The sequence below is a fragment of the Tiliqua scincoides genome, chromosome 2, assembly GCF_035046505.1.
Source record: "Tiliqua scincoides isolate rTilSci1 chromosome 2, rTilSci1.hap2, whole genome shotgun sequence".
Classification (NCBI taxonomy): Eukaryota; Metazoa; Chordata; class Lepidosauria; order Squamata; family Scincidae; genus Tiliqua; species Tiliqua scincoides.
In genome coordinates, this window is record NC_089822.1 from 241594064 (window position 1) to 241610770 (window position 16707).

The 16707-nt window shown below is 44.3% G+C and overlaps 1 protein-coding gene and 1 non-coding gene across 2 annotated transcripts in view; both read left to right on the top strand.

Moving 5' to 3' along the window:
* ADAMTS9 (ADAM metallopeptidase with thrombospondin type 1 motif 9) overlaps window positions 1-16707 on the top strand; it is a 167899-nt gene that overhangs the window by 63016 nt on the left and 88176 nt on the right. Inside the window, exon 12 of the mRNA XM_066613881.1 lies at window positions 7491-7636. Coding sequence (XP_066469978.1) covers window positions 7491-7636 — 146 coding nt within the window. The remainder of the gene's footprint in view (window positions 1-7490; window positions 7637-16707) is intronic.
* Window positions 12293-12411, top strand: LOC136643081 (5S ribosomal RNA). The gene has a single exon (XR_010793983.1). It is a non-coding gene; the product is annotated as a 5S ribosomal RNA (ribosomal RNA).

Here is a 16707-nt window from a genome sequence, read left to right on the forward strand (position 1 = left end):
AACCACACAACCTCAACCACACACTCCACTTAGCATTCAGTCACTCTCACTTCACTATTAAATTATTACTACATACAACATCCCCTCTCTCACCCCCTGTCCCCCTCTCACGGAGCTAGAGGTCCCCACCTTCTCCCCATCTCTCTCTCACCAAGACAGAGGACACCAGCTTCTCCTTGAGTTCCTTAATCCAAGACCAAAGGTTAGCACTCCTGAATCACAACCAAAACTCACTCACATGACACCTCCTCAACCACCCACTCACAATCCTGCATTCAGTCTCACACAAACCCTAATGCTGACACAGTGCCTCCCAACCCCTCCCAGATGTCCAAATTATTAAACAGCACGGCACTGCATAAAAGGGAAGGGTATAGTGCTGGTGATTAAGGGTCCAAAGATAACGAGCCACTCAGCAACAAGAAGAGCCATAACAAAGAGTCATACAGCCTCCTGATCCACTGGCTGAGAGCCAAGGGCAAAGAGCCCTTTAGCTCTTGCCCTTTGGCTCGCGCCAAAGGCTAACACCTCTGGCACACCAGAGGCTGATGTACCTGAAGACGTGGGGAGGAAGAGGAGAAAAGGCAGTTGGAGTCAATCAGCCACCCCACAGGTATTACATTTTAAAGTGTACTACAGGCGTGCACCACTTAACGACAGGGATACATTCTCCTATCCCTGTTGTTATGCAGTTAGGTCATTAAGTGAACATTCAGTCCAATCTATTGCCTTTGTTGTGTAAAAAGGCACTCCCTGCCAGACACTCACTGGCTGCACAGGCTATTGGAGAGACATTGCCTCTTCTTTGCATTAAGAGCCTCTCTGTTGTGTGAACAGACACTCTGCTGCAGGCTATGAGAGACAGATTGCCGCATTAAGAGCGTCTTTATTGTGCTTTGACCACCATGCTTTGACCACTTTGGTCCGTTGTTAAGCAAACGGTTGTTAAGCGGTGCATGCCTCTACTTATAAAATGGTGTAATATGTGTGCATTGCCAAATGCCATTTCTTCACCTACATGTGTTACAAAGGACTCACCGTGTTTTCCCAGATAGGGAATAAAAATATGTATGCAACCACACAATAAGTGATTTAGGCTAGTTCAGCTCAGAATAGTGGATCACGCACTTGTCTTCCATCTAGAACAGCAAACACAGTTTTCAACCGCTGTGATGTGGCACACTGTGTGCCGTGAGGCTGCCTCAGGTGTGCCGCAGGATTAGAGGAGGCAGGTAGCAGCTGCATGCCAGCATGTGGGAGAAGCGGCTGCTTTGAGCCTCCCACGGCAGGCAGCACAAGCAAGGGAGCAGCCAGGGAAGGGGCTGGTCGCGGCTGCTTTGCATCCCACAAAGCAGCTGAAGAGTCTGCTTGGAACTTGCTCATGACTCAGGCTACAACCTGATCCTCACTTTCCAGGGAGTAAGCCCTGTTGGCTACTATGGGGTTTACTTCTGAGTAAACATGCATAGGGTTGGGCACTAGGCGGCTGCTGCCTGCCTGCATGCTGATTGGCCCACAAGAGAAGCCTGGAGGAGCCAGGAGGTGGGAACTGCTGAGTAAGTGGGAAGAGGGAGCCAGAAGCAGGCAAGCAGGTACATAGCGAGCGAGTCTGCTTTGGCCCCCAACCTAAGGTTTCAGGGTCCCTGAAAGTCCCTTTTCCTTGCCAGTTTGCCTACAACTCCCCAAAGTGACCCTCCCTGCACTTTGGGGCTTTTAGAGGAAGGGCGCTGGGCCACAATCCTATCTACACTTTCCTGGGAGTAAGCCCCATTGACTATAATGGGGCTTACTTCTGAGCAGGCATGCATAGGATTGGGCTTTTGGTTGCACTCTTTTTTCCCAAATACACAGGCAATTGCCACTTCTCTTTCCTCTTCTCCCCCACCCCACCCCCTTCCCCAGGCATATCTCCCCCCCAAATCTCACAATCACAGTTAGCAACTCTCTTACTGTCCCTCCCCTCACTTGTCCGCATCTTCCAAAGATACAGAATCACTGCCTCACATTCTCTCTCCCCCCCCCAGTTTAATCCTGCACTTGTTTCAATCATTTCTCCTCACTGCCCCTCACCTACTATGTGATCAACCTGCCCTGTCTTTGCCAACACTTTCTGGCACTTTTGATAAGAATTTGAACATAGAAGTTTTCCTCCTTTTCAGAAACCACATATACTTCCCTCTCCATGCTTCTTGTCAATTTTTTTTGTCATGTAATGATTTAATTGTATTAATTTTATTAATTCAAGATTAACTGCAAAGTAGTAATTTAATGTAAGTAAAAAAACTGGTAGTGTGCCTCGACAATTTTAGTGCCTTGTCAGTGTGCCAAGAGCTAAAAAAGGTTGAAAATGGCTGATTTAGAAGCTGTAATTCATTCATATTTTATACATTCATACTCTTTTGTCCCCCACGCCCCTGCCAATGATCTATTACTGAAACTAATCGGTGTGTTTTATGTTTTGCATTAAAATTCCTACCTACTTTTTTTATTCATGATAGGCTAGATTTATCATATCATTGCTCATAATAGTCTGCTGCTGAATATTTTAATAAATAACTGCTAATGTTATAATTATATATCTTGGGTGGAATTCGTTTAGTGTGTCCTGCTTTCTTCAAAGAAGCAAAATGACGTTTAATTGAAGCATTTAAGAATTTCAGTTACTGCGTTGCACTGAAAAATACACTGAATTATATTAGCATTGAGTTGTCATCACTTTTTTTCTAGTCTTCTTTTAATTTCACAATCCGTAGTGACGCTTCTGATAAGAATTCAGGCCTGATTGCCTGTCTGATATATCAATAGAGCCTGTGAAATGGACAGCCCCTTTTGCTAACACTCAAACACATGTTGTTGGATGATTGTGAACCCAATTCTATCCCCCGCCACACTATTGCATGCAGCCACGCCAAAAAGGCACGTACAGTATGCTGTGAGGGTGGGGGGTGGGGGGAATCTGAAGGCAAATGGGAGGTAAATTAAAAAAATTTTTTTACTTACATCCACGAAAGCCCTCTGGCTACTTATGGTCTCCTCAAACAAGTGCCACCCAGTTGGGTGGTGGTGTATGTCCAAGGAGGAAAAAGGGGCAACGAGGTTTTCAAAATAAGGATTAAGACCTAGCATGCTCAACTACTGCTGCATCCAGTCCATCCCTCCCCTGAGATGCCCCCCCCCCTCATTCCTTCCAGGGAACACCCATTCTTTCCCCTTCCCAACCACTTCCCACCCCTGCAGCTGACTTACTGGCGCCGGGTTATCTTGGAAGGCTGTTGCTGTGTGACTAGCACCACTTGCCATTTCAGGCAGCAGCCCAACCGCACATTTTGACATGTGTCACATTTTACAATGCTGTAATTCAGTCTGTGCTGCAGGAACATGAGTCTGATTATAGGATTGGGCTGGGCCTTGGCAGGTAGACCATCTAACAGGCTCTCTCTCTCTCTCTCTCTCTCTCTCTCTGTGTGCGTGTGTTCCGTACTATTCAGTTTGTTTCTCATGTACTCCATCCATCAACTTACTTGCCACCTTCTCTTCAAGCAGATTACAGACTCTTAATAATGGCTGAATCTTATCCATGAAATGCTTGATCTGAACAACATGAAAGGGGGAATTTGTTGTGTAAACATGCCGACCTGTTTTGTAATCTGCCTTGCAGAGTCTAATTCATACATGGGTTTTTTCAACCTATGTGTTACCATTTCCAGCTGGCTGATAAACTGATATCAGCTGATGATTCTCACACAGTGGACACTAGTGCTAAATATGTTAGAAGCCTTTGTGTCATTTATGAATTCTGAAACAAAGAAGTCAGTGCAATTATTTCTTGCTTAGTCAGCATTACAAGCTTGTTCATAGAACTGTGCTGAAAACGGGCTCTAAAATGATACAAGATTGAGTAGCTAAGCTACTATAGCTATCTCAATTTTATGTAAATCTTTATGTAATGTTTTTGTGCTGTCTAGGCTGCCCTAAGGGAGGGAGTTGAAAGAATACTGAATACATTTTTCTGTTAATCAAAAAAAATCTAAAAATAAAGTTGTACTAGCAAGTTAAAAGTCCCCTCCCCCCGCCAAGTCTAGTTAAGACTTAAAAAGATGAAGAAGTGTCATCATCACCTACTGCATGGGGCATGGGCAGGACCAAGATTAGGAAGTCTGCATGTGAGTGACCTGGTTTGAACTTGGCATTTCTAGATCAAAGTAGCAGGGCTGGGCTGCCTACACTAAAGCGGGAGTGGAGCACTATCGCTCCGCATTTACTTTCACTGCTGCGGGGAGCCCTGCTGCATGTCGCGCCGGGCTCCCTGCAGCCTGGGGACCCTGCAGGAGGCTTGGGTAAGTGCACCCAAGCCCCTGCAGCCCCCCTGGGCGGCGTGATCTTGGGGATCACGCCACTGCCTTCCCCCCCGCCCCCACTGCCTTCTCCCCACCCACGCAAGTACTTAGTGGGTTAATGCCAAAGTGAGAAGGGAAGGAGAGGAGGTGGACTTGTGCACCTCTTTCTTTTCAAGTGACTTAATGACCTAGCCTCATCATATAGGTGGAGGACAACACACAGGATATTTACGTAAAGCTGCAGTCCTGTTCACACATCCCAGAATAAGCCCATCTGAATATAGTGACACTTCTTAGCAAACATGGATAGGATTGCACTGTAAGTCTGGCTTCTAGCCCTTTCTGCTAGTCTTTTAGTCAAAGAGTATGTCCTGATTTTAAAAGGGTGTTCAGTATGCGTTCGCTTTACTCTAGCTTTATCTTGTGTTTTCCCTTGTCTTTTACTGTGGTGCCTGCAGGCAGCCCTGACCTATAGACCTCAGGTTGCCTGCTGCCAGTCAGGCCTTCGCAAAGACAATCATTTGGATTCCAAGACGTTTGTATCTATTGAAGTTTGTGTATTTCTCTTGAGAGTCGTATCTGCACAGAGTGATTCTGGAAGGCATACTCAGTTACAGAACCTGGCGTGATTTGACCACATTTTAATTTTCTAGAGCTGGGGTCTCCAAACTTTTCAGTAAGAGGGCCACATCATATTTTACACATTTTTGCAGGCCAAAATCAGTTTTATTTATGAATGAATGAAATTTAAATGAATGACTCAGCACAATCCAGAGCGTGCCCTCAGCCAGCATAAGTCCCTTATGTAAGTGCCAAAAAGCATTTTCATGCCAACTCTGGGGAAGGTTGGCTGATCCTGTTGGTCCGGCAGACCAGGTAAGCCCGCACCAGCTGAGTCAGGCCAGCATGGGGGATGTGGGGAGGGCAGGGAGGAGGCATTTCAGGACAGGGGGAGGGAGGGCAGCAGGTGGGTTTGTGGATGGGCGGCGGGTGACCAGGGGACGGGGCCAGAATCTGGCACTTATGCCGGATCCTATCCCTGGTTCCATGCAATCTGGGGCAGCTCCAGGCTGCTCTTGAGGTGGCGCAGATTCAAGTAGCCCCTTTGAGGCTACTGCAGCTTTTCCCAGGGCAAGGGGACACGATTCTCCTTGCCCCAGGCTGAGCTGCTCTGAATGCAGGGCAGGTTAGGATTGGGCTGTAAATTTTTTCTTGAATCTTTTTTTGTAATCTGCATGATTACAGATTACAGAATTCAGAGCAAAAGAGAAATGTGACAATTGCAAAGAACCAATGCCATGCTTAAACTGAGAAATTATATAGAAAGTGTAAAATGTCAAACATTAGCAAGTGCTCTGACAAAAAAGCCTAGTTGCTGGGGGCCAGTTAAATCTTGTTGTGGGCCTGATGTGGGCCTTGGACCATAGTTTGGAGACCCCTGGTCTAGAGTAATCTTGGAAGAATAGAGTCCTAAAAATTATGGATTTATATGGTTATCTTCTGATAAAGAAGGAAAATATTCTGTGGTTGAAATTTTCCCTCCTACTGCTACTGTATTCTCCAGGCCATCATGGGATATGTAACTGTCTTACACGTGATTCCCTTCTTACACAGGGAAATATCATAGCACAGCCAAAGCACTTTCACAACTCGAGGATTAGAAGGCCTAGCTTCACAACTTGGCTAGAAAATATTCATGAGTGATATTGCTGTTTCATTAACTTAGGTTACGGTAGTTCCTAAAACCTATATCTCCCATGGCATGAATTACCTGGTGTTGTCTGTTTCTGCATTTGCTGGCTGGCTGATTTTGTAAAATGCATCTGAAGAGCATTTTGTCTGTGTCTTTGCCATTGGCAGCAGGAATCAGTGAGTAGTATTGATGCTGCTGGTCCGTCTGTCCTTGCCTGAATAAAAATGTGGCCCCAATTACGAAATAACTGTTAGCCTTAAGGACCATCTTTTGCATGAATATACTGTGGTATTAAGATAATCCTCATATATTTTCCCTCTGCCTTCGTCTTCCATGCCTTCAGAAGTGAGTGAGGGATGGTGAGTGGGGAATAGGGTGGTACGCCATCATTGGAACAGCTTCTTCAGGGAAGCTTGCCAGGTGTCCAGGGCTATTCAGAGCTTTTACTCCTGTTTTTAAACTGGCCGTTTTTATTATTGTGGTAGTGTCCTTTTAATATCTGTTTTGTTTTTCACTGTTTTAAATTATCAGCCTGTAGGCTGAAAAAAAAAAGCAACTGTTAATTTTTTCATGGTAAATGAAAAGCTTAATAACACCAGGGCCATAAATGATAGGCCTATTCCAGTAACCCAGTAGAAAAATTGACTGCAAGTAAAGTCAAGGGAACCTTGTCTACAGTTCTTCTGAGCTATAGAGACATTCAGAATGAAGCAAAAAATTTCTCCCAGCTCCAAGTGCTTCCAAAACTCAGACCTTGCTATTCCACCAAAATTATGAACCAGTTCTGTGGTTTGGAAGTACCAGCATACTGGTTAGTGGTATGCAGGTGCAATGACAGCTCCGTGGTTTGCAGCAGCCGCTCTGCCTGTGGTACAGCTGCTTGCTACAAGCAGTGCAGCATAGACCAGTCACTGGCAAAACCTTGCTAGTGGATTCGTGGGAAAGGAACAGGGATTGGGGGTAGAATGAGGGCTGGATGAGGCAGAGCCAGCAGTGGCCAGAGCCTGAAGTCCTGTCACAGGCTGGACATACCCCCAGAGGCAGAGTTACACAGCTGGCACAGCAACAGAGCTGGCATAGCTCTGAGGAGTCCCGGCAGGGACTATGTGGTGCCCAACACACCGGTATGTGTGTCCGCATCCCACCCTTGCAGTGGTCTGCTGGATGCAGTGGATGCTGCTCCTGCAACACTGTGTGAAACATGATATCCCTGGATAGGATTGGGCCACTAGTGGACCTCTACATAAGCTGACCAGTATTCTGCAATTTGGTGTCATATTGCTCAACTCTAGGACAGATAGAAGGGATTTTATCTGCCATGCTTAACAATGTGTAGGCAAAAAACATATGAGTTTTATCTCAGGTAGATTTTGGAATGCTAGGATCCAGACTGTGGCAATGAAACAGTATTGTAAATCTGTCTGTCTCTGTCTCTTTCATATCCCCTTTCTGGACTTTAGCACTGCAAATATGGCCATTGTGTTTCCCGAGAGCGCGAAGTACCTGTGACAGATGGGGCATGGGGCACGTGGAGTCCCTTTGGAGCTTGCTCACGAACGTGTGGTGGGGGTATTAAAAATGCTGTTCGAGAATGCAACAGGCCTGAGTGAGTACATTGGCACTGTACAATTTCACTGATGAAAATGTAGGATCATCCCTACCAGAGTGGATGCACGCCACTCCAAAGTGCAGTGAAAAATTATATCTCACCATGAAATGCATGAGAATGTCATCAAAATATCTTGTGTCCAGTATTTCAATCCTCCGTTTTTAATTGAGTTCACCCAGTGAAGGTGAATGTATAAAGGGATGCATAGCCTCCAGGAACCAGCTTGCTCCTGCCCTTCCCATTGCCGAATTATAAACTGAAAATTAAAATAAGGCTGCATTCCTAATCATGCTTACTTGAAAGTTAACTACATCAAAGACAATAATTTTACTGCATTTATGTGAAATAAACAGCCCAGTCCTATGTGGCCCCGAGTGTGCAGCAGTGCTGGTGCAACCTCCACTGCATGCTGTGGGCTGGCCGGGGACCAGACAGTGATAGAGAGGTAAATTCATTTTGTACTTACCTACTCCATCATTGCCTGGTTCTTTATGGACTGACTCAGTGGTTCCTAATCTGTGCCAATTCTTTGGCTGGCATAAATCTGAGTAGGTTCTAGAGGGCATGTCATGCTCAGGCCAAGGAGAAGGAGTTCCGGTGCCATTTGACAACCTGAATCCAGTTGTGCTATAGTTTTTGATGGGGACTCTGAATTCAGAATTGGAATCTGGGACTTAAAAAAAAAAAAGCTACTTTATTATTTCTTCAGAATGTTTCTCCTCTGTCTTTTGGTCCTAGAAAGGCACAGCAGGGAAAAAAAAGTAAACAAAAGTTGCAACACAGATTTAGACAAAAGTCAGTGTATCCAGAGCCAAATACCTATTGAAACTGATAAGTTTTTGCCACTGGTTGAGAACCAAGATCAGAGGGAGCCAGACTTGCATGTGACCCATGGCATTTTCATTCTATTCCTTTGAACAGCAAACCTTCAGGCCTGTATGTCAGACAAGTCAACTGCTTTTGAAAATTCCCTTGGCTTCAAAAGATATTTACCATGTGACATAGGAGGAGTTTGGTGTTTGGAAATCACAAATCCAAAGACCAATCCATGGATTAAACAAACTAATTGCTGGATCTGATCAGGGTCTATTCAAATTGAAGAGTTTTTTGTTTTTAACTTTTTTGTTTGTGTAGAATATGGCTGATCCAAAGAAGCAGGTGACTAGTTTTATTAGACATTGAAAACAAAAATAATTGCATTCATAAACTTTAAGAGAAAAATGGTTAAGGGTGTTGGTCAACCACTGTGTTTCTTTTTTATGCTGTGGAGAGAGAAAAATTTGACATGGACCTAACACTCTGGGGATGGTGAAATCAGTAGCAATTACAGTTTCTGCAGCAAGGGTAAAAATGTTTTTCCAGACATGTACAGCAAGGTGCTAAAGTTCAGATTACTCCTTCTGAGCAGTTTTGTTGGTTCGATAGTTTGAAGATTGTGGTGAACATATTTTGCTATGGAATAAAAAGGACGCATGTGATGTCAGGGGGCAATATAAAGAAATTTAAGTTTTGTAAGCTGTTGCTTTAGCCCAGTGATTTTCAACCTTATTCATCTCACAGCACACTGGCAAGGCAATAAGGCACATCACTAATCTTTTGACAATTGACAAGGCACACTGTGCTGTCAATGGGGGGCTCACATCCCCCAATGGCCCTACTAAAAAATAACCCTCACCCAAATTCCCGCGGCACACTTGGGGACTATTCGAGGCACATCAGTGTGCCATGGCACAGTGTTTGAAAATGGCTGCTTTAGCCACTGGGTCGGTTTATAGTGTGGGTAGGTGAGGACTGCTGTTGGCATTCCATTTGTGTTCCCGTCCCATTGAATCACAAAAGTATATGTTTTAAATGGCATTTCATCCATGATATGTTGCCCTCAAAACGTGATATCTGTCTCCACACGTTCACTAGTTAAAACTGGAAACTACCAAGTATCTTCGCAGATTTGCATTCTAACAAGTCAGAATGGGAAACTCCAAAGTGTCTTTGGAGAATCTAGTTCTGAATGCAAAAGCACAAGGTGTTTTAATGGAAGCACTTTCTAGTTCTTACTAGTCTGGCTGACAAGGACACTCTGGAGCTTCGCATTTGCACTAATTGGAACCATAAACTCTGAAGAGGCTTGGGAAATTTGCATTTTCACAAGTTGAAACTAGTTCTGATACATTTCATGTTTTTATAATGCACACCGTGCACTATAATGCACACGCACACCGGTGTGTGTCTAGTGCAGCAGTGGACCCACTAGCGTAGACGTTTGTCCACTCATGAACATACAACAGATCTTGATGCAGCACCAGTACAATACTGCACTAACACAGCTTGGCTGATGATGTAATTCTGCCAGTGTAGAGGCCAAAGCAGGGAGAAGATTGGACTGTAATGTGGGAGGGATGTGGGTAGGTAGAGGAATCGACACACGTGATATCCTAATTCCCCTTTCAGAAAACAGACACAACCCTGATGCTCGGAAAATGACAGAGATGTCATAGGAAGGAATAAACAGTGGAACAGATTGCCAAGGGAGGTGGTGGATTCTCCTTCACTGGAGATCTTCAAGCCAGAGGCTCGACAGGCACTTGCTGGCTGAAGCTCTAGGAGGATTTCTTGCTACAGGCACGGGGTTGGACTAAATGACCTTAGGTCCCTTTCAAGCCTGTGATTCTATCAAACCCATTCGGAACAATGGCGAAGGGAAAAACACCAAAAAAGTCTTGCCTCCTGCCATATCTTGGCTCATTCTATGATGGAGAATAGAATGTAGACTACGTGTCACCACCAATATCACACACCAACTGGAAGTGGGTTGTAAAACTGGAAGTGTTATGTGATCTGTATTTTTAGATTTTATGGGGCTTGGGGAGCCCTGCAGAAGTGTCTGCGAGCTCCCTGCAACCCCCAGGGGAATGTCCCCTTCCCCCAAGGAGCCACCGCCAGCTGCCCGGTGCACGTTGGATGCCACAGTAGCCATTTCAGCGCCACAGCAGTCTCGCACACTGGGCAACTCAGGATTGGGCTGTCCGTCTGCTAGTGTGACCTGATTTTCCCATGATGCTTTGCTGTGGTAATTACCACAAGGTGATTTGATATGGCAAACCGAGTGCTTGAATGAATCCTATGAAGTAAGATTTCATATCTATTGTGTTGGAACAAATTCCTGTCTGTAGCAAGCTTCCTTTTTACTTTTTACTTTAGTGATTTTCCCTTAAACGCTCTTTGAGGAGGCAGTTTAAGAAAAAATGTCTTACCAAACCTACCTTGCAAAATGATGTGACTTTATCACATCAAAAAGTAATGCAAAAACTGGAATAGAGTCAGTCATTTTTGTTCTACAAAACCTTGTCATTAAGGTTTGTGGAAAGAAAACTTCAGCCTATACACATTAATGCTTTTAAAAATGTGTTACATAAGGAGATACAGAAAAATCGTATTTCTGGGGAGTTCTCTTATATTATTTTGCATGTTCAGGTTTTGAACTGTAGAAAGTTAGTTGAAGCAAGAAACTGCTGATAACTCAAAAATACTGAATTTGTTTTAGAGGCTGGACATATCGGTGTCTTTAGACATGTTTGCTTTTAAGTACAATAAATCTAGTAGGTAATGCAGAACATTGCAATAATGAGGAGAGGAGGCTCTTATTTTGCAGTAGGTCTTCGGTTTTCAAACTCACCCAGAGTTTGAAACCCGTAGTAAGTCCTTGCAGAGGCGGGGGGGGAGGCAGTGGGAGCAGGGGGAAGGCAGCGACGCAATCCCTAGGATTATACTGCTCAGGGGGGCTGCAGGGACTGGGGTGCCCTCACCAGTCCCTGCAGCAGCCATCCCTGGGTGTGTGGAGCCCTGTGTGAGCATCTGTAGGGCTCCCCAGGTCAGCAGCAGTGAAAGTGAGCAATTGCGCTCTGCCTCCGCAAAACCAGAAGTGGAGCGTGATCACTCACTTTTACTGCTGCTGTCCTGGGAAGCCCTGCAGAGGCTCGCGCAGGGCTCCTCGCACCCAGGGATGTCTGCTGCAGGGACTGGTGAGTGCACCCCAGTCCCTGCAGCCCCATCAGAAGTAAAAATGGAGCGCTCATGCTCCGCTTCTGGTGTAACGGAGGCAGGGTGCAATCGCCTCACTTTGGAAGCCTCGGAGAGCTACGCAGGGCTCCCCGCACCCCCGGGAGGCTTCAAGAGGCTGTGGTAAGTGCAGCCAAGCCCCTGCGGTCCCCTGAGGAGGCTGCCTCCTCCCTGCCTCCTGGCTGCCCCACCCCTTAAAGGCAAAGAGGCCAGGGCCCACAGGCTGGGGCGTTGCAGTGCCCCAGTCTGAAAACCTCTGCAGTAGGTGGAAGTGACAAGAGACATAGTTGTACAGTGCACATTATAGGATGATGGCTCAAAAAATAAATATAAAATGAATAAGAAGAATGGGTTCTTGCATATGGTTTCTGGCACAAATCGGTTTGCTATAGAAATTACCCTAAGCAGTCTGTCTGTATCTAGTTTTGCATTTCTCTGCCAAATTTCATACTCTTCCCACTGAAGCTAGTGATACATCATTGTTAATTGAGGATGGGACAATACATGCAGTATAACTCGATAGAGTACTCAAATACTGATGGATTTTCTCACATTGCAAGGAGGGGGCTCACACTAAGAGAATGGTAATCAATACTACTCTATGGCCATACTACCCTGAATGCGTCTGATCTCATCTGATCTCAGAAGCTAAGCAGGGTCAGGCCTGGTTAGTACTTGGATGGGAGACTGCCTGGGAATACCGGGTGCTGTAATCAATACCTTAAAAATGCTAAAAGAATATCGGTGTTGCAGAAGCTTTAAACTCACCTTTCAGTTTGCCTTAATTACGAATGGGCAGAATAAATGTGTCTTTTTTGTTCAGCCACCTTTATCCCCATTAATATAACAACATGATTGTGGTACACAGGCACTCCCTGACCTACTTAAGGGTTCTGTTCCAAACACCCTTACGTAAGCTGAATTTTATGCATGTTAGAACCATGCTGTGCAAGAAGAGCCACTCACGCTCACTGCTTTGTGAGACCTGCCACTAGCTTTACTCTGTAAACTGGATTATTCCCAGCATGCCCCATGTTTCCTTTTTTAGGAAAGGTGCAGTGGAAGGGTGAGCAAAATGAGTGGTGAGTTTTACAGAACAGCAAATGCTGTGTGCATTTCTTGCACAGCCCAGAACTTTGCATAAGCCCATAATTATATAAGTCGAGGCTAACATAAGTTGGGGAATGTCTGTCTCTGCAAATTTTCAGTCTAGGAACAATGATCACCACCACCACCACCACTCCACCATTGTATGCAGCACTCACCCCACTGTAGCCTTTGTGCTACAGTGTGGTTGGAGATAGAATTGGGTTGGCAATGAAATAAGGTGTTTTAGATTTTTGCATACCGAAGATCGGGCTGTAGTTTGCGGCAGAATTTAACCTCAGATGAAATTTGAAGTTAATTTGGAATTGCGCTGGGACAAAATGTCTGTGGACGTTTTGATAAAGTTAGAAGGATGTTTATGATAAGTTTCAATGCACAGGGACCTATTGCATATATCTAATTCTTTTCCATCAGCTCTCCCAACTTGCTTGCTTGAGGCAAGCATTTTAGCGGAGCGCATCATCTGTGAAGGCAGTTGGTATCCTGGGAGTTTATTCCAGAAATTTCAAAAATTTATAACATGAGAAAGAAATGAGTGCATTAAGGCAGTTCCCCCCCCCCCCAAAAAAAAACCTGTTTATGATTTCCTTTATAATCTAAATATCATTCAATTTAACCATGTGGAATATGTAATAACTCTAGTTACTTCAGCAAGACTTTTTGCTTGATAACTAGTTTTTTGGAGCACACCTTTTTTGGCAACTTCCTAAAGTGTTTAAAACTATGTATTTAAGTTTTTATTTCACCCTACTGTCATTTTTTTTACAATATTTTGGAGATCTTGGGGCCAATGTTAGAAATATGTCATACAGTCCCAGACTGTAAAAGAGATTCTCTTTGGTCATTCTCAGTTTGCTGAGAGAGGAAGTTGTGGGTAGAACAGAAACTTCAAAATGTTACCAACCCATGATTGGCTAAAAGGGTTTGGGGGGGAGGGTGTTGTACTCAGCTCTTTTAATACTTGCATCAGAATACTCTATTGCTATCTTCACCCCTTAAGACTGGGTTTGCTTTGCATTGCTTTGAGCACAATCCTGTGCATGTTTACTCAGAAGTAAGTCCCATTGTGTTCAGTGGAGGTTATTCCCAGGAAAGTGATAGAAGATCACCTTTGTCTCCCTTTGTTTGCCTTTTGGAAGCAGAGTTGAACACCAGGTTGCTTAGCCCTTGCCCCTTACTCACATGACAGAATCAGCAATTTGGTTGAACAGATGCAGGGTAGCAAAATGGGAGAGCACCTGTCTTATTACTTCTGCATCCATCAGTCAAGCTACTGCTTTCCTTAGGTTGATGCTTCAGTGGCTTGTATAAGGGGTTCAAGGATTGTTTGTAGAAGGAGGGAGAAAAAGGGGAGCTGGCATGGGAAAGGAGGCTCTTTCCTTGCAGCTGCTTAGTTCCCTTCATCTTCAATTAAACCTGATGAACCAATCAGTAATAAAACATTCAACGCCCACAGTTTTACCTTGTGTGCTTTTGCTTTGTTTTAAAACGTTCTGACACCTACATGAACAAGCACTTTGTAGAAGTGTAGGAGGTCATAAGTGACTTGCAAGCAGACTATGCTTTGATAAAATTTAAAGAAATGATCAAACTCAAATGATCATCTCACTAAACCATCTGACTAGGTGGTCAGGGCAGAATGAAAGCTTAAGGGCGCAGTCCTGTTCACACTCACGTGGGAGTAAATCCCACTGAACTTATTGCTGAGTACACATGTTTAGGATTGTGCTGTAAGCCAAGCTGCTTTCTCTACTGCTTGACATTGGTGGGCTTGCTGGATACTGTACCGGGGAACATACTGTAGCAAAATCTCCTGTAAAGGGAAATCTTGCCTCAACCACCATTTAGAAATCTGTGTCAACTGGGATATATATTATATATTCGGCTTTTATGTGATGCTTAAAATGGTATTCTTTTAATATTTTAATGCTAAACTGCCTTAAGCATTTTTTATTGAAAACCTTATAAAAGTTTAAAAATTAATTAAAAATTCAAAATCCATCACCAGTCCCACTCCACTCACCCCCAGTACTCCAGACAGAGAACAAGAAGGTTTTTATACTGATGATATACCTATGCGATTGAATCAAGGCAAGGCAAGCCACCATGAAATGGAACAGCCATAAAACTAAGAACCTGCATTCTTGAATTTGACCTGGTGGAAAAATTATTCTTGATACCTAATATGGAATCCGATTGGATCCCAAATAATTCCAAGTAATTGTATGTCCCCTGAACAAGAGCAGAGCTGGGGAAAGGAGATTGGGCAAATTTCCCCATTCCACAAAATATAACCACTTGTTGATGCAGAAGGGGGGAGGACTTTTATGACCCCAGCAGATCACAATCAAGGTATCGGAACAGTAAGGAAAATAACAAACATTTATAAATGTATCTAGCTCAAATTTCACACAACCCTAGGAACTTTTTGAATCTCACCTTTCTCGCCTTTCCCCATATTACATGATAACAGAAAGGCCAAGAATCCTATGAATGGCTCTTTGAGTATCTCTGATATCCCTGGATGTAATTGTTTTCTATGGGCCCAATCTTTTCCAACTTTCCAGCACTGGTGCAACTGCAGTGCAGCCCCAAGGTAAGGGAACAAATGTTTCCATACCTTGAGGAGGCCTCTGTGACTGCCTTCCCACTACAGAATGCAGTGCATGCCTCCTTGGAACCACTGTACTGGCACTGGAAAATTGGATAGGATTGAGCCCTACCTCTCTTGAGAGCCTGTCTTGCTGGTGTTTGAAACTGGCATTGTTGAGACATTAGCACCTCTGCAGACAAATATATAATAGATCTGGATGTTTAACAGCTAGCTACAGTCTAAGGTCTGCCCTATAGCTGCAGCAGAATGAGGTGGCAGAGTAGTAGAATGCTGGGACAGTACGATGTACTAACTATACCATTCCAGGCTGCAGGTGCATCCTCACATTTTAGAGTGCTACCCTATGTTAAAAACTCCCTGAAAGTAAAAAATGTGAACAGTTGACAAAGGAATGCTGGGCTAGAAGCTGCATCCTGATATGCTAGTTCCACATTTATCAAACTGTGGGTCACGAGCCAATTTCAGGTGGGTCACATAGCACCTAGCTCAACTATTATTGAAAATAACTAAATTGAAAATAAAGAGAATAGAGCTGCTGGGCAGGGCAGGTGGGAGAAAGGCATGGTGCTTTGTCCTGAATATTGACCTGAATAGGTGGGAAGATGAAATGCTGGAAATAGGGGAGGGCTGTGTGGTTGGAGAAGAATCCAAATCTGTGTTCTGCTTTGACTTCCAAGCTGGAATGTTTGAATTCTAAGCTATGCAAAATAATAGCACAAGTGTGCTGTGTAATGGGACCTTTGGCTGATCGCAGCTTAGGTTTGAAGCCTGAATTGCTGATGTCACTTCTGGCCATGTCATCACTTCCAGGTTAATGACGTCACCTCTGGTGGGTCCCAACAGATTGTCATTCTAAAAAGTGGGTTCTGTTGCTAAAAAATTTGAGAACCACTGTGCTAGTTTATTGTGTACAAGGAGTGTTTTACATGGGGATATGTTCTGAAAATCCCGTCATTAGGCACATTTGTCATTGCCGGGACAACTGCTATGGGCAGCTGGGTCATGCCCCAGAATGGGCCAGGAAATCAGGAAGAAGGCAGCTAGCTGGCGAAACGTGCACAGAAAGTGTGCAAGCTGCTGGTTAGCCAGTTGAGCTAGGAAGGAAGCTAGCCTGGTGAGTTCAGTGGGTTAGTCATTTGTCAGAATGTTGGTGTGTGGCCATACCTGTGTTGGGAACAAAACCCAGCTTATTGAAATTTCTGATGGTATCATATATGCATGTATAGTGTTTCTATATATCAAAACACATCAAAAACACACTGAAAAATGGAGTGGAATTGAAATGGTTGGT